Here is a 17,086-nt window from a genome sequence, read left to right on the forward strand (position 1 = left end):
AGGCCAACCTCATCCTCTGTCAAACATTCTTGCTAGACTGGAGAGGATGTAGAGGAGGGTGCAGGGGCTTTCTCCAACACAGAACCACAGTACAGGCCGAAGAGTGCAGACGTGAATCATCTCCGTAACAGACGTCCAACTCATTCTCGTGATCATCAAATTGATATTGGTGTTGTTGATTTAGCTAGCTAGTAAATAAACCAAATAATTTTCTGCTGGTGTGCAACACTGTCAACAAAATTCCCGCAACTTGCAAAGGTGCATTATACTGTGTCCCATTGGATGGATGCTCATTCTTCTTCTAGTGAACATTTTAGTAGTGGACAAAAGGATTCGCATCATCTACTGTGCTTTTCAGGTAACTTACATTTCGCAACATCCTATACACACTCAAAATAAGAGTCAGGCAGTGAAATACTCATACTTTAAATAATTTATTGCAGGCAAACAATACTGTTAATATGTACAAACATTCCTTTGTATGGGATTGATTAATTGCTGATGAAGAAAAATTTGAACTTGCAGGTACATCCTTTGAGAGATTACTGTTTTAGTGGTGTTTCTCAATGACAGGTCCAAACTGCAGGACTTACAAAAGGTTTAAAGCCCTGTTCAATAGACAAATTGGATTAAAAACGATACCAGAGCCAGGGGTGTATTCATTCCGCCAATTCTGTTGCAAAACGTTTCTTAAACTGAAGCAAATGGAACAGGAGGGACCAGGAGGGACCTGTCCTTGTTTTGCTCCGTTTGGTTCTTAAAACAGTTTCCGTAATGAATAAACCCCCGTACTATACTCAACAATTTTCCAATAAATTACAATTCTAAAAAGGCTCATTTGAACCAGTAAAATAACAAAAACACCCCTAAAGTGGAAACAACTGGAGCTCTCTTTTGCAGACAGTTTGCTGCCACTTGACAGTATTCAGTATTTCTAGCTCTTTTATTAGTTTCACAAACCCACCTCCTTAAATGCATAGCTTGTTAAAGGGTGGTTGACCAACTAATTGGCCAAATCCTCAATGTGCAATTTAACAAAATTTCCCTGGAGGTCAGTAGGGTGCAACATTCAGAACACTGAAAACAGAGAAGTACCATATAGAACAGACAATTCTCTTGAATACTGTATTTATAAGCCCCATGTAGCAAAATTGTACGCATTCCAGTGTTCGTTCTATACATCGCATTTCTATTGCAAGGTTTTTTTTCTAGATCAAAAAAGGGGCTTAGGTGATGGTGTGGCAGGAAGCATGGCAATGAGCACGGTTGGCCCGTCGGGCTCATCTTGGCGGTATAGATTGTAAAAAAAAACATATTTATCCAATTTCCTGCAACAATGCAGTCTCCATGGAGCGGAGATACATTTTTTTCAGTTTTAATGCTAATTTCCTGAAAACGTTATTTATTTTTTATACTTGGTGGTCTAAGCATATTTTTTTTCTTCTTCCGAAAAAGCCCTGTATTGTAAATGTTCTGAGTGTTGCCTCCCCTGCACTACTCCCTGTAGCTGAACCCCATATTCTGTTGTTGCTTATACAGTTAGTATGAAATCAAACTAAGCACACATTTGATGATGCTACTCTGCTGTTGAGCTACTTAGTAGTCTAAAATCCACCTCACACACTTTTTTTCCAACGGCGTTATGAGGAAGATTGAGGGAAAGTAGCATTTATGAAATAATCAAAAGAAGCAGAAAACTAACTCCCCCCACTCAGAACAGTCACTACAACTCAGAGGAAATAAATGATTCAGTTGATTGTCCCCAATCTTCCAACCAACACAAATTCCAGCCAGAAAATAACCTGTAACTGAAGTGCAAACTATGCACAGTTTATTTTGAGAAAAAAAATATATTTTTTGAAACATATCAATTGCTGGTTATCTTTGATTTTTCCCCAGTCGAAAACACTCCAGCAAGTCGAACACGAAACATATGTGTAAGTTCAGTCTCCCGCTATGCTCTCATACTAGTGTCATGGTCGTCTTTTTCTCTCAGACTCTAAGCAGAACTTCTCAAAAGCTTCCTCGATCTCAGGGTCCATCTCATCCTCGTCATTGAATGATCTGGAACACACAAAACGCAGGCAAAATTATTAAGGGAATATAAAGGTTTGTTTCAAATGCCATTCAGTGTACCACTAAATATCAAAGTCACAGTCCTCTAAAGGAAAAGGCATGCACACACAGTCGAGTGGGAGGTAGACGGGTCAACTAAGCGCTCTGTTTCGTCTGCAGACTCATCTGACTAGGAGGTTCTGGCTTCCCCTGTTTAATTGTGAGCTAAACAGTTACACACAAGTCATCAACCTCATGTGGCTCTCAGTTTGTGACCTGGGTGACAGTTTGCACTGCTAAATCATGGCCGCCACTGCAAAAAAAAAAAAAAAAAGGAGATCTACGTATTACAGACCCAAACCCCCGCTAACTCTGCTTCCGCTGCTGAGAAAAATCTTAGGGGAAACACTGCATTGGCATTTGCACACAGGAGTGAGGCAGAAAGGTCACAAGACAAATACTAGTGGCATTTGTGACAATAGCACTGGATTGTGTGACTTATTTTTTGTGGTCTGATGGTTCTCATAGAAGAATATTCTAGAACTACAGAGGAACGTTCTAAAACTACAGAACGGCATTCTAGAACTATAGAGGAATTTTCTAGACCAGAATAGCATTCTAGAACAACATAGGTATATTTTACGGATTAAGTTCCAGTATGACTCACACACGTGGGAACCAAGTCAACTGAAAAAGCCAGGGAACATGACCAAAACTAAATCACAGACAATAAATACTCACGACTCATTTCCATTCTCTTCATAGGCCTCTGGGAAATAGTCATCTTCCCGATCCAGGATCTCCTGGTATTTTTCAGAATATTCTGTAACACCAAAACATAAATTTAGGGACAATGGGTAGTTTGCAGTTTGCAGGGTTTCACCTTTCACCTTGATACTGAGGATTGATACTTACCAGGGTCGGCTGCTGTAAAGGGAGTGCCATCTGCAGTGTAGAACGTAGGCTCATTCTGACAGGAGAAGCACACAAAGACAAACACAAGGAACACAGGTGAAAGGTTGGTGGGCATGAACTTCCATTTCAACATTTAAACCAGTTTTGCCCAAATGTTGGATGCCCCGCAATTCCTTTTGTGCCATGGCTTAAAGCAGGAGTTGGCTTTGAGACACGAGTGAAACATTTTAAAAGCTTGTTGTTCTCTGGCCCTAGCCCCCACTCCTCACCATGAAGTAGTTGGGGTCGTTGTCAGGTGTAGCGTCGGCAGCAGCAGCAGCATGGACTCTGCCCCAGTTACTAGACCTCAGCTCCACCAGTCGCAATAACATCTGCTTCACATCTCTGATGAAAACACAAGACAGTCGTATGTAAAATCACTCACTCGGCGTCAACAGCATCTTCTTCACACAACAGGCAGTCATTCATCCTACCATCTTTTACCTAATAGAAGAAGCATTCATTTTACTTCTGAATCTGGCAGAGGTAACACACACACCAACCTGCTGCACTGGGCATCCAGCACAATGTTCTCAATCCTCTGGACTATTTGGTCCATGTCAGACTTCCCGCTCTCTTTCCACGTATCCTCCAAAACCGAGCCTGTCAACTACAGATGACATCACAGGTAAACGTCATTGTAACACAGGGGAATTTTTCTTGCACATTACAACAAGCTTGACATTACATTGTAATATAGTATCATTTGGATTGTGGCCTGCAGATTTCTTTCAATAGACAGTAATTAACGGTGTACCACCGATGTGGAACATTGAATCAACTTGACATTAGAGATCAGAAAACGTGTGTAATCACCTTGAGCAGTTTGACAGCACAGATGAGGTTTCCATCCACGGGGTGGGAGAAGAGGGCATTCATCAATTCCCTCAGGGCAGTAAGCAGGATCTCAGCTCGAGACGGAGGCCCTTTCGCACTCTTAAGCTGAGACAACCAATAATACAAGACAGCAGTCAGGTTCGGTCTAATCTCAGTTAACCCAGAATTTAAAATCTAGCACCATTTGGACAGATGCTCGAATACGTTCTGGGGGGAGCGTGCTTAAAAATAGGGCTGTGACAAATATGGAATTTTGGGAGAAGATGAATTGTCATGCAAAAATGGCCTCGGTTGTCGTCATAATTGTCATTTTTGTTGAAAGATGTTTTCAATTTATAATGCATCTTAGAAAAATATCTACAACATACACAATGAATACAACACAGCTTGGTGACACCCCTATCCCATTGGGAAATGATGCTGCTCCTCCAGACACTGCTGTTCTGCTCGTAAAATGATTACCAACATAACCCATTTCATGTCAAAATGAACACTGCTATTGGGTAAACTATAGTCACGTCAGAAAGTATTCACACCCCTTGACTTTTTTCACATTTTGTTACAGCATGAATTTAAAATGGATTCAATTGAGATTTGTTTTGTCACTGGCCAACACACAATACTCCATAATGTCAAAGTAGAATTACGTGTTTCAAATTTTGTACAAATTATTTCTAAATGTCAGGTTAAATTTCTTGAGTCAATACAGTGCCTTGCGAAAGTATTTGGTCCCCTTGAACTTTGCGACCTTTTGCCACATTTCAGGCTTCAAACAAAGATATAAAACTGTATTTTTTTGTGAAGAATCAACAACAAGTGGGACACAATCATGAAGTGGAACGACATTTATTGGATATTTCAAACTTTTTTAACAAATCAAAAACTGAAAAATTGGGCGTGCAAAATTATTCAGCCCCCTTAAGTTAATACTTTGTAGCGCCACCTTTTGCTGCGATTACAGCTGTAAGTCGCTTGGGGTATGTCTCTATCAGTTTTGCACATCGAGAGACTGACATTTTTTCCCATTCCTCCTTGCAAAACAGCTCGAGCTCAGTGAGGTTGGATGGAGAGCATTTGTGAACAGCAGTTTTCAGTTCTTTCCACAGATTCTCGATTGGATTCAGGTCTGGACTTTGACTTGGCCATTCTAACACCTGGATATGTTTATTTTTGAACCATTCCATTGTAGATTTTGCTTTATGTTTTGGATCATTGTCTTGTTGGAACACAAATCTCCGTCCCAGTCTCAGGTCTTTTGCAGACTCCATCAGGTTTTCTTCCAGAATGGTCCTGTATTTGGCTCCATCCATCTTCCCATCAATTTGAACCATCTTCCCTGTCCCTGCTGAAGAAAAGCAGGCCCAAACCATGATGTTGCCACCACCATGTTTGACAGTGGGGATGGTGTGTTCAGCTGTGTTGCTTTTACGCCAAACATAACATTTTGCATTGTTGCCAAAAAGTTCAATTTTGGTTTCATCTGACCAGAGCACCTTCTTCCACATGTTTGGTGTGTCTCCCAGGTGGCTTGTAGCAAACTTTAAACAACACTTTTTATGGATATCTTTAAGAAATGGCTTTCTTCTTGCCACTTCTGCCAGATTTGTGCAATATACGACTGATTGTTGTCCTATGGACAGAGTCTCCCACCTCAGCTGTAGATCTCTGCAGTTCATCCAGAGTGATCATGGGCCTCTTGGCTGCATCTCGGATCAGTCTTCTCCTTGTATGAGCTGAAAGTTTAGAGGGACGGCCAGGTCTTGGTAGATTTGCAGTGGTCTGATACTCCTTCCATTTCAATATTATCGCTTGAACAGTGCTCCTTGGGATGTTTAAAGCTTGGGAAATCTTTTTGTATCCAAATCCGTCTTCTTCACAACAGTATCTCGGACCTACCTGGTGTGTTCCTTGTTCTTCATGATGCTCTCTGCGCTTTTAACGGACCTCTGAGACTATCACAGTGCAGGTGCATTTATACGGAGACTTGATTACACACAGGTGGATTGTATTTATCATCATTAGTCATTTAGGTCAACATTGGATCATTCAGAGATCCTCACTGAACTTCTGGAGAGAGTTTGCTGCACTGAAAGTAAAGGGGCTGAATAATTTTGCACGCCCAATTTTTCAGTTTTTGATTTGTTAAAAAATGTTGAAATATCCAATAAATGTCGTTCCACTTCATGATTGTGTCCCACTTGTTGTTGATTCTTCACAAAAAAATACAGTTTTATATCTTTATGTTTGAAGCCTGAAATGTGGCAAAAGGTCGCAAAGTTCAAGGGGGCCGAATACTTTCGCAAGGCATTGTAAGTATTCAACCCCTTTGTTATGGCGAGCCTAAATAAGTTCAGGGGTAAACATATGCTTAACAAGTCACATGGACTCAGTGTGTGCAATAGTGGTTAACATTATTTTTTAATGACTACCCCATGTCTGTACCCCACACATACAATCATCTGTAAGGTCCCTCAGTCGAGCAGTGAATTTCAAAACAGATTCAACCACAAAGACCAGGGAAATTTCCCAATGCTCGCAAAGAAGGGCACCTATTGGTAGGTATTGGTATAAAAAAAGAAAAGAAGAAGACATTAAATATCCCTTTGAGCATGGTGAATTTGTTATTTACTCTTTGGTTGGTTTAGTAATACTCTGTAGTGACTAAGATACAGGCGTCCTTCCTAGCTCCGTTGACGGAGAGGAAGGAAACCGCTCAGGGATTTCACCATGAGGTCAATGGTGACTTTAAAACCATTAAGAGTTTATTGGCTATGATAGGTGGAAACTAAGGATAGATCAACAACATTGTAGTATCCTGCAATACTAACCTAAATTACAGAGTGAAAAGCAGGAATTAAAAATATTCCAAAACATGCATCATGTTTGCAACAAGTCACTAAAGTTATATGGCAAAAATGTGGCAAAGCAATTAAGTTTTTGTCCTGAATACAAAGTTATGTTTGGGGCAAATCCAATACATTACTGGAAATCCACTCTGCATATTTTCAAGCATAGTGGTGAATGCATCATGTTATGGGTGTGCTTGTAATCGTTAAGGACTGGGGAGTTTTTCAGGATAAAAAAATAAACGTAATGAGCTAAGCACAGGTAGAATCTTAGAGGAAAACCAGGTTCAGTCTGCTTTTCATCAGACACTGGGAGATGGTTTAACCTTCCTGCAGGACAATAACCTAAAACACAAGGCCAAATCTACACACTGGAGTTGCTTACCAAGAAGACAGTGAATGTTCCTGCTCTTAGAGACTTACCCAGAAAAATTCAAATCAGTAATCGCTGCCAAAGGTTCTTCTACAAAGTATCGACTCAGGGGTCTGAATACTTATGCTCATGAGATCTGTATTTCATTATCAATACATTTGCAAAAAATTCTAAAATCATTAATCCGTTTAGAATTCAGTCTGTAACAAAATGTGGAATAAGTCAAGGGATATAAATACTTTCTGAAAGGACTGCATCTACTTGAATATAAAGTTGGACCCCCCCTATTAAGATATTTGTAAAAAAAATAAATAAATCCATGGCTAATGTCCAGAATGGTTGATTATAAGATAATTGTGCCATAATTGTGCCACAATTGTGTGTTAGAAATGAAGATTTCCGGTTTTCAAAGTCTCCACCCTTGCAAAAGGAAACTCAGCCAAAGCCCCCCACCTCCAACATTTTCAACTGTGTTCATCATCAGTCAAAATTAATCTGTTTAGGCAACTCCTTTGCCCAATCCTGATACGTCCAAATACCCAGTGACAAAAACCCAACTGTTGCTCGTTATCTCACAGATCCCATAGCATGCCGACAGATCTACTGTACCAGTTATATTTAGGTAGTCTATCCACAAGAGATTAGGTTCTGTCTAGAGTTTATTATCAACTCAAAATGTATCTAGGGGGAGGGGTATTGGAAGTTGGGTTATGGGAAGCAAGTGTCAAAGTTGAGGGGTTGAAATGGCACAGATCCACAGAGACAAAGAACCCCAAAAGACTGGGACAGGACAGAGGGGCTCCTGCTCACCTCCAGTCTGAGGTAAAGCTCCCCCAGGAAGAGCACATAGGCATGGAACTTCTTCTGAGTGTCCGCGTCCCCCCGCACCGCTACACCCCTCTGTTCATACTCTGTCTGACACCTACCGGGGGAAGAGAGAGTGTGTTTCTGTATGATTGGCTACAAGTGTTCATTATGTTAGGCATAAAGCATCAGCACGAAGCCCAATGATGACAAAAGTGATGAAGTAGATGTTAAGCCTACTTGATAAAATGTTACTAACATAAACAAAGCTCACCGTTTTAGTAACAGCTGACGGAAGTTGCCACTTGCTGGGCTGAGTGCAAGGTTGTGAGACAGAAAGTTACAGAGCCTTGCCCCCGTGTAAGAGAAATTGGGGATAACAGTAGACTGCAAAACAGGAATCACACAACATAACAAATTTAGTCCAATTTAAAAAAAGATAGACAGTGCTATAAAATTCATAAGCAGTTAGATGGCCGAACCGTGCGTGTGTTGATACACATACTTGTGTGTAGAGGAGTTCCACCAATTCCTGCAGCGTCTCCTCTGTAGTGACCCAGCTGTTCAGCATGTTTGCTATGTGCTCAATGTCGTTCTCAAAGGACCCCGGCGAGGAGTTTAGGTGGCTGAGAAACTCCTCAACCAATTCAGCCAATGTTGTCTCAGTATAATAGCCATCACTGCCATCCTCCGAAACAGATTCCTTTAAAATTGAGAATACCGGTAACCAAGGATTGGTGAAAAATATGGATACTAGCTAGACATTGGTAGTGGATGAGGTGATTCACTAGTTCAGTCCTTATAATGTAAAGTGCAGTTGATGAGGTACTATGCAACCCATTATCATTATCCATTTGTACAGGGTGTGAACCCAGCACCACAACACCTAATTTAATTTAATAAGGGGCTTTATTACTTGGTTAACCTAGTTCAGTGTTTCCCAAACTCAGTCCAGGGGCCCTTCCTGGGTGCACGTTTTAAACTAAAATGTGCACCCAGAAGGGGCCCCTGGACTGAGTTTGGGAAACCCTGACCAAGTTGAACCAGCCAGGTGTGTTAGTAGTACTGGGGGGGGGGGGGGGGTTGGGGGAACACTGCTTTAATACCTCATAGGGGGGGGAGCTGGAAGGGTAGAACTCGGGTGCGTTGGCTGACAGAATGGAGGTGTTCACCAGAGAGTCCACCCTTTTCACTTTGGAGGCAGGAGTGCTGTTGTTGTGAATGACCTGGTGGGGTTTGCTTGGTCTTCTGCTTTCTGAGTGGGAAATGAAGGAAATACTGAAGACCATAGCTAGCAAGTCTGGCACGAGGGACACTGGGTGGCATGTACATAACTAGTCATGTGACCTGATTTGGCCGCCGTCCTTGCGCTTTATTTAGCAGTTAGCTCACTGACCAATGTCTAAAATAAGACTTACAATTTAGCTATGGGTAATTCGTGCGACGAATAGCGAATTTTTGTCGGTATGACGGGGGGATTCAAGTTGTTCTCGCTTTTAGTATAATGTATTCAGTGACGTAATTCAATTGACGTTTAAATCGTGTAGCTACTAATGTTTGTCTGAAACGTGTGTGCAGCCTTCTTGAGTCGTCTAAAAGTATAGCTTGTCAGCTATTGCTGACGTGAGCAAACGGGGCGCGCTCAACCCATGCCCGTGAGAGAATGTTGTGTAGATTCACGCTAGAGGTCCACTGTCAGGAAATTCACCAGTTTGTTGCCTATGCTAGCTAGCTACTTACTAGCACCTGTGTGAAGCTAGCCATAATAAGTATGAGCCACAAGTGGATTTTCCGTTTCGCCTTCAAAATACAAGTTCCCCTTTGAAATTGATTCAAACGGATTCAACTAGTGGATTCATTATATGTTTGGCCTAGATAATGCTAAACAAGGTCAGAATGTTACATAAATTCAACAAAGCACAATTAGTTTACTTGGCAGAGTTGAAATCGCACTGGATGTATTAGACTTTATAATTGAATTGGGGGCATACTTAGTGGCAGTGCCTTCAGAAAGTATTCATGCCCCTTGACTTATTCCACATGTTGCTGTTACAGCCTGAATTCAAAATGGATCAAAAATAAATGGATCAAAAATAAATGTTTAAAAAAATGCACCCATCTACACACAATACCCCCATAATGACAAAGTGAAAACATGTTTTAAGAAATGTTAGCAAGTTTACTGAAAATTAAACACAGAAATAACTAATTTACAAAGATACTTTGTATAATAACCTTTGGTAGTGATTACCGCTTTGAGTCTTTCTGGTTAAGTATCTAAAGCCTTGTTCACACCGCAAGCCTTGATGCTCATCAGTTTGTTTTTCAAATCCGTTTTTGACCACTGACTGTCCAAGCAGCAAGTTACAAGTGATCACTCAGAAGTTATGTAGCAAGCTAAGGTAAGAACACCTTCAAAGCCTCAAATGGTAAGATGATCCAACTTTCAAATGTATTTTTAGGCTAGCCCAAGCAGTCAACTAGCTAGCTGATTAGCTTTATAGCACATTCACAAATTTGTTTGTAAACAACTAACAAGCTACCACATAATGTTTTATTTATTTTACCTTTATTTAACTAGGCAAGTCAGTTAAGAACAAATTCTTATTTTCAATGAACAGTGTGGGTTAACTGTTCCGGGGCAGAACGACAGCTCAGGGGTTTGAACTTGCAACCTTCCGGTTACTAGTCCAACGCTCTAACCACTAGGCTACCCTGCCGCCCCGACAACAAAATAACATTCTAAATACCACTTGAGGGCCAAAACATTATGATCTGATTTGACCAGTCAGATAAGTCTTATGGCCAGGAATCAGATTTGTTTCCCGACTTCAAACCACCTACGAAGGTGCTTTGAAATGTGGCTTGAAATGTGCTTTTTGGCTGTTCAGACTGTAGGAAAAATAACAGATTCGAATTGGATATGCAAATAAATGGGATTTTAGTCACTTCAAACTGCCTATGTGAACACGTCTTAAGCGCTTTCCACATCTGGATTATGCAACATTTTCCCCTTTATTCTTTTCAAAAGTCTTCAAGCTCTGTCAAATTGGTTGTTGATCAATGCTAGACAACTATTTTCAGGTCTTGCAATAGATTTTCAATTACACTAAAGTCAAAACTGTAAATTAGCCACTCAGGAACATTCACTGTCTTCTTGGTAAGCAACTCCAGTGTAGATGTGGCCTTGGGTTTTAGATTATGGTCCTGCTGGAAGGGGAATTCATCTCCCAGTATCTGGTGGAAAGCAGACTGAACCTGGTTTTCCTCTAGGATTTTGCCTGTGCTTAGCTCCATTCCATTTGTCATATCCTGAAAAACTCTCCAGTCCTTAATGATTACAATCATACCAATAACATGATGCAGCCCCCAATATCCTTGAAAATATGAAGAGTGGTACTCAGTGTTGTGTTGGATTTGCCCCAAACATAATACTATGTATTCAGGACAAAAAAAAGAAATTGCTTTGCCACATTTTTGACAGTATTTCTTTAGTGCCTTGTTGCAAACAGGATCTAGAAAAAAATAATTGTTTTGACATTATAGGGTGTATTGTGTGTAGGTCAATTAATTAATTTGATCCCTTTTAAATTCAGGCTGTAACACAAAAACATTTGGAAAAAGTAAAGGGGTGTGAATACTTTCTGAAGGCAGTGTATAGGAACTGTACAGCCAAAGATTTTATAACTAACCCAAGATAGACCACAACCTGTTGTTTCCAATTTGAGCAAATTAATCAGTGGGCAGTACAAGCAAGGAGGTGGGAAGGGCCAGACACAAGCTTGCGAGATCCTATTGGCGCGTTCTAGCATGTATTTGCATATTTCCATTAGTGAACGCCTACTCTGAAGTTCACGTCTGCAATAACTCAATTCACTCTTGCATTTCTAAACAATGGAATTTTAAAAACTTTGGCAAAGAGTAAAGTCTACAAAACTTTGTCCTCTCTGTTCATAATATATTCTAGTTTTGGGAACAGAAAACTGTATTGAGATCAAATGTTCATAGATACAAAAATTAGCAGGGTTGCAAAGAAAACACCATATCTTAGACTGGCTATTAAAAATAAAAGATTAAGATAGGAAAAAGAACACAGACACTGGACAGAGGAACACCACCTAGAAGGCCAGCATCCCAGAGTCGCCGGGACCGGCCCTGAATTCAAAGCACTATGTTTAGGCCAAATCCAACACAATGAATCACTGAGTATCAAATCCAAATCTAATTTTATTTGTCACATATGCTGAATACAACAGGTGTGTGTACCTTTCCATGAAATGCTTACTAACAAGCCCTTAACCAACAATGCCATTTTAAGAAAATAGAGTTAAGAAAATATTTACTAAATAAACTAAAGTGAAAAACAGAAAAAGCTCAAAAAAACTAAATTAAAATACAGAACCAGGTAAAAGTTTGGACACGCGTACTCAAGGGTTTTTCTTTATATTATAATTTTCTACATTGTAGAACAATAGTGAAGAAATCAAAACTATGAAATACCACATATGGAATCATGTAGTAACCATAGAAATAGTTAACTGAAAATATACTTTATATTTGAGATTCTTCAGAGTAGCCACCCTTTGCCTTGACGACAGCTTTGCACATTGTTGGCATTCTCTCAACCAGCTTCATGAGGTAGTCACCTGGAATGCATTTCAATTAACAGGTGTGCCTTGTTAAAAGTTCATCTGTGGAATTTCTTTACTTCTTAATGCATTTAAGCCAATCAGTTGTGTTGTGACAAGGTAGGGGTGGTATACAGAAGATAGCCCTATTTGGGAAAAGACCAAACTGGCTCTTATGAGGACAGCCACAGGAAAGTAAGACCCAGAGTTACCTCTGCTGCAGAGTTAAGTGCACCTCAGAGTGTAGCCCAAATAAATCGTTCACAGAATTCAAGACACATCATCAACTGTTCAGAGGAGACTAGAGGTCGACCGATTAATCGGAATGGCCGATTAATTGGGGCCGATTTCAAGTTTTCATAACAATCGGAAATCGGTATTTTGGGGCGCCGATTTAAAACATTTAAAAAAAATTTTTTTATACCTTTATTTAATCTTTATTTAACTAGGCAAGTCAGTTAAGAACACATTCTCATTTTCAATGACGGCCTAGGAACAAGGCAGAACGACAGATTTTTACCATGTCAGCTCGGGGGATCCAATCTTGCAACCTTACAGTTAACTAGTCCAACGCAATAACGACCTGCCTCACGAGGAGTGCGCCAGTTACGCGAATGTAGTAAGCCAAGGTAAGTTGCTAGCTAGCATTAAACTTATCTTATAAAAAACAATCAATCAACGACTGTCGTTGCACCAATGTGTACTTAACCATAAACATCAATCCCTTTCTTAAAATCAATACACAGAAGTATATATTTTTAAACCTGCATATTTAGCTAAAAGAAATCCAGGTTAGCAGGCAATATTAATCAGTTGAAATTGTGTCACTTCTCTTGCGTTCATTGCATGCAGAGTCAGGGTAAATGCAACAGTTTGGGCAGCCTGGCTCGTTGCGAACTAATTTGCCAGAATTTTACGTAATTATGACATAAAATTGAAGGTTGTGCAATGTAACAGGAATATTTAGACTTATGGATGCCACCCGTTAGATAAAATACGGAACAATTCCGTATTTCACTGAAAGAATAAACGTCTTGTTTTCGAGATGATAGTTTCCGGATTCGACCATATTAATGACCTACGGCTTGTATTTCTGTGTGTTATTATGTTATAATTAAGTCTATGATTTGATAGAGCAGTCTGACTGAGAGATGGTAGGCACCAGCAGGCTCGTAAGCATTCATTCAAACAGCACTTTCATGCGTTTTGCCAGCAGCTCTTCGCTGTGCTTCAAGCATTGAGCTGTTTATGACTTCAAGCCTATCAACTCCCGAGATTAGGCTGGTGTAACCGATGTGAAATGGCTAGCTAGTTAGCGGGGTGCGCGCTAATAGCATTTCAAACATCACTCGCTCTGAGACCTTGAAGTAGTTGCTCCCCTTGCTCTGCAAGGGCCGCAGCTTTTGTGGAGCGATGGGTAACGCTGCTTCGAGGGTGGCTGTTGTCGATGTGTTCCAGGTTCGAGCGAGGAGAGGGACGGAAGCTATACTGTTACACTGGCAATACTAAAGTGCCTATAAGAACATCCAATAGTCAAAGGTATATGAAATAGAAATCGTATAGAGAGAAATAGTCCTATAATTCCTATAATAACTACAACCTAAAACGTCTTACCTGGGAATATTGAAGACTCATGTTAAAAGGAACCACCAGCTTTCATATGTCCTCATGTTCTGATCAAAGAACTTAAACGTTAGCTCTCTTACATGGCACATATTGCACTTTTACTTTATCCTCCAACACTTTGTTTTTGCATTACTTAAACCAAGTTGAACATGAACATGTTTCACTATTTATTTGAAGCTAAATTGATTTTATTGATGTATTAAGTTAAAATAAGTGTTCATTCAGTATTGTTGCAATTGTCATTATTACAAATAAATAAAATAAAAAAATTGGCAGATTAATCAGTATCAGCTTTTTTTGGTCCTCCAATAATCGGTATCGGCGTTGAAAAATCATAATCGGTCCACCTCTACTATCTAATGCTAGCTAAACGTAGTAATGAATAAATTGGCTACATTTCTTTAAAATGGACAATTCTGTGAACCATCTTGTGCAAGTTTTAATTTGACAATACCTGAACCCTTACCCATAAAACCTAGTGGTCAAACAGGGAATTATTACACCACTGTGGGGCTCTATTGAACTCCATACAAAAACACCTTCCTTGGTGGGCGAAACAACGTCACCTGCTGTACAGAGATTTTCTGCCGAGTTTGACCTCTCTCTTCCTTTTCCTCTCTGATACAAGTATGCCTCCAATGAAAATCTAAAGTCTAATACAATCCAGTGCGATTTCAACTGACTTGAACTTTTTAGTATCAAATGAACTATGTATTGTGTTGAATTCATACAACATTCCGGTCTTGTTTAGTATTATCTAGTCCAAATGGCATGATTCCACTATTTGTATCAGTTTGAATCATATTCAATGAGGACTTTTATTTTGGAGGCGAAACCCTAAATTAAACTATTGTGGCTAATCGTTGTGGCTAGCTTCACACAGGTCTAGCTAAATAGCTGTTAAAATGTAGGCAAAGATACTGGTAACTAAAACAGTAATCCAGTAACTTATAAGGTTTTCCTTCTTGTCTATGACATAGCTAACTAATGCAAATTACTTACAGTAAAGGCATATTTGAACTGACAGCACATCTTACCTCCGCCGATAGCCTCACTAGTGTTTGTGTTGTTCTCAGTCAAAGGTGGAGACGTCCGAGGCTGTCGTAGAGGCTCACGCTGGTTGAAAACAGAGTTTGCGTCCCCGTCTCCTACATCTGCGAGTCCAGGGCTTGTTGGCTTTATACGGGCTCTACCTGCGCCTGGGGCTCGGTCGAAATTCTCAGTCATCTCTGCTGCTTGTTTGTACTACGGCCTGTTTGGTAAAGCACAACACTACAGAACACCTGGCATTCCCTCCAAACAAATGTGAAGCGGTTTGGTAATTCCAATAACGTGCTATTAAATAATTATTTAGTTTGGCCTCAAACACTAACTTATCTCACTTTAATATTTACGTTTATTTTTCTCGATCGGATATTAAAACATATTTCTGTAAGGCCACTTCCTTCCACAACAAATCAGGATATCGGCTGATTATTCATGTGCAAGTGAAGGTATTGGTGACCTCTAGGGGAAGGGAGTGGCAGAGCATCAACTTGGAGCGGAGTGGGTCGTCGGTAGACTAGTTATCATAGCCACAAAGTCATAATTACGATTAAAACCCTGCCTATTTTTAAAATGTATATTCTTATAATCTGAGTTTAACTATAACCACACTGCTAACATTATGCCTAGTCCTAACCTTAAACTAACATCAAATGTTTGTTTTCATACATTTGTACGATATAGTCAATGTTGCCTTTGTGGCTGTGGTAACTAGTGACAACCGAGCGGAAGCAGACTGGAAAAAAGTCCCAGGAGGACTACATTGATCTGAAGCAAAAAAGTAAGTTAATCAAATACACATATCATGATAGATGTGACCCAAGTTCTTTAGCAATGAAAGAGAGTGGGGTGGTCGAATAATATAAACTTACCACCCACCTCCCACACTACAATAAAACCACAGACGCATGCATCAGAGAGCAGAATCAGGATCCTTGCGGATCAAACCCTCTCACATGTGCCACTCTCCCTCTGCTGCTCTCTCAGTAGCTGCCCACTACAAACATGTGTGTTTCACCAGACATAAACAATAAGCATTCATTAGTTGTTTAGCCTTCAGTCATTTTCCACATGTTTCCCAAAGCTGGATCACATTATGTCAAAGAGCATTCCCGTTCCAGAAATGTGGAGACACACTTTGATAAAAGATTACTTCCCCTATTTTCTGGTATTGCTGTTTTTCCCCTAAATGGGTGTCTTGGAGGGAGTTCAAACATTCACAAGTCAAGTCTTAGGAACGCATAGAAGATGACAATGCCTTTTGGAGTCCTTGCTAGCTGGGGTGTGTGTGTGTGTGTGTGGGGGGTACAACATCTATGTTGTGATTGGCTACCTGGTTGATCCTGCCAGTAGCATATGCTTGTCTCAAAGATTAAGCCATGCAAGTCTAAGTAGACACGGCCGGTACAGTGAAACTGCGATTGGCTCATTAAATCGTTAAAACTTCATTTTTGAATTGCATACACTGGCAAAGGATGTAAAAATACCCCCACTATCTGTGACCAAGTAACAATATAGCATAATGTTAAAATCCAAGGAAATGCAGTGAAAAGGGGACGATATCAAGGCCATGGTGGAAATTGTAACGTAGCTCAGCGAGAATTACTACACTGCCCCCTCGGAATGGGAAGGCAGACTTCGACTATTCAGCCACCTCACACATCTAAGCCATGCGCTCCAATGGCCTCACAGTCACCATTCCACTTCTGACACCAACGTAGCGAACGGCACGGCAGGGAATCAAACCTGTGTCGCTGGCGGGAAAGGCAAACACCCTACGCATTGCATCAATAGGGTTAACCCCATTTGGTGGGAATTTAACTTGGCTCATATAGTAAGGACCATTGCAGTATGTTGGAAATGCATTGCAACACCACAAAATAATTTGTTGTGAGTCCATACGCCATCATTACGGGGAC

General features: G+C 40.4%; 1 protein-coding gene across 1 annotated transcript; it reads right to left on the reverse strand.

The window, feature by feature from the left end:
* Positions 1–410: 410 nt before the first annotated feature.
* On the reverse strand, positions 411–15,619 carry LOC110525931 (polyadenylate-binding protein-interacting protein 1). The gene is made up of 11 exons (XM_021606453.2): positions 15,161–15,619; positions 8,976–9,124; positions 8,375–8,572; positions 8,144–8,256; positions 7,876–7,987; positions 3,826–3,951; positions 3,513–3,619; positions 3,240–3,354; positions 2,971–3,025; positions 2,797–2,878; positions 411–2,064 (listed from the first exon to the last, which is right to left on the reverse strand). Exons 1-11 carry the CDS (start codon positions 15,348–15,350, stop codon positions 1,974–1,976), a joined length of 1,338 nt encoding a protein of 445 aa, XP_021462128.1. The 5' UTR covers positions 15,351–15,619; the 3' UTR covers positions 411–1,973.
* Positions 15,620–17,086: the final 1,467 nt, after the last annotated feature.

This window comes from Oncorhynchus mykiss, chromosome 6 (assembly GCF_013265735.2).
Source record: "Oncorhynchus mykiss isolate Arlee chromosome 6, USDA_OmykA_1.1, whole genome shotgun sequence".
Taxonomy (NCBI): Eukaryota; Metazoa; Chordata; class Actinopteri; order Salmoniformes; family Salmonidae; genus Oncorhynchus; species Oncorhynchus mykiss.

Bases quoted from the DNA above. Each gene is read 5' to 3' on its own strand.
- LOC110525931 (XM_021606453.2), bottom strand. From the start codon at position 15,350: ATGACTGAGAATTTCGACCGAGCCCCAGGCGCAGGTAGAGCCCGTATA. The intron at 3,952-7,875 runs GTGAGCAGGAGC...TGGTTGTCTCAG, and splicing joins AGCTTTACCTCAGACTGGAG to CTTAAGAGTGCGAAAGGGCC. The intron at 2,065-2,796 runs GTGAGTATTTAT...TGTGTGTTCCAG, and splicing joins GAAGAGAATGGAAATGAGTC to ATCATTCAATGACGAGGATG.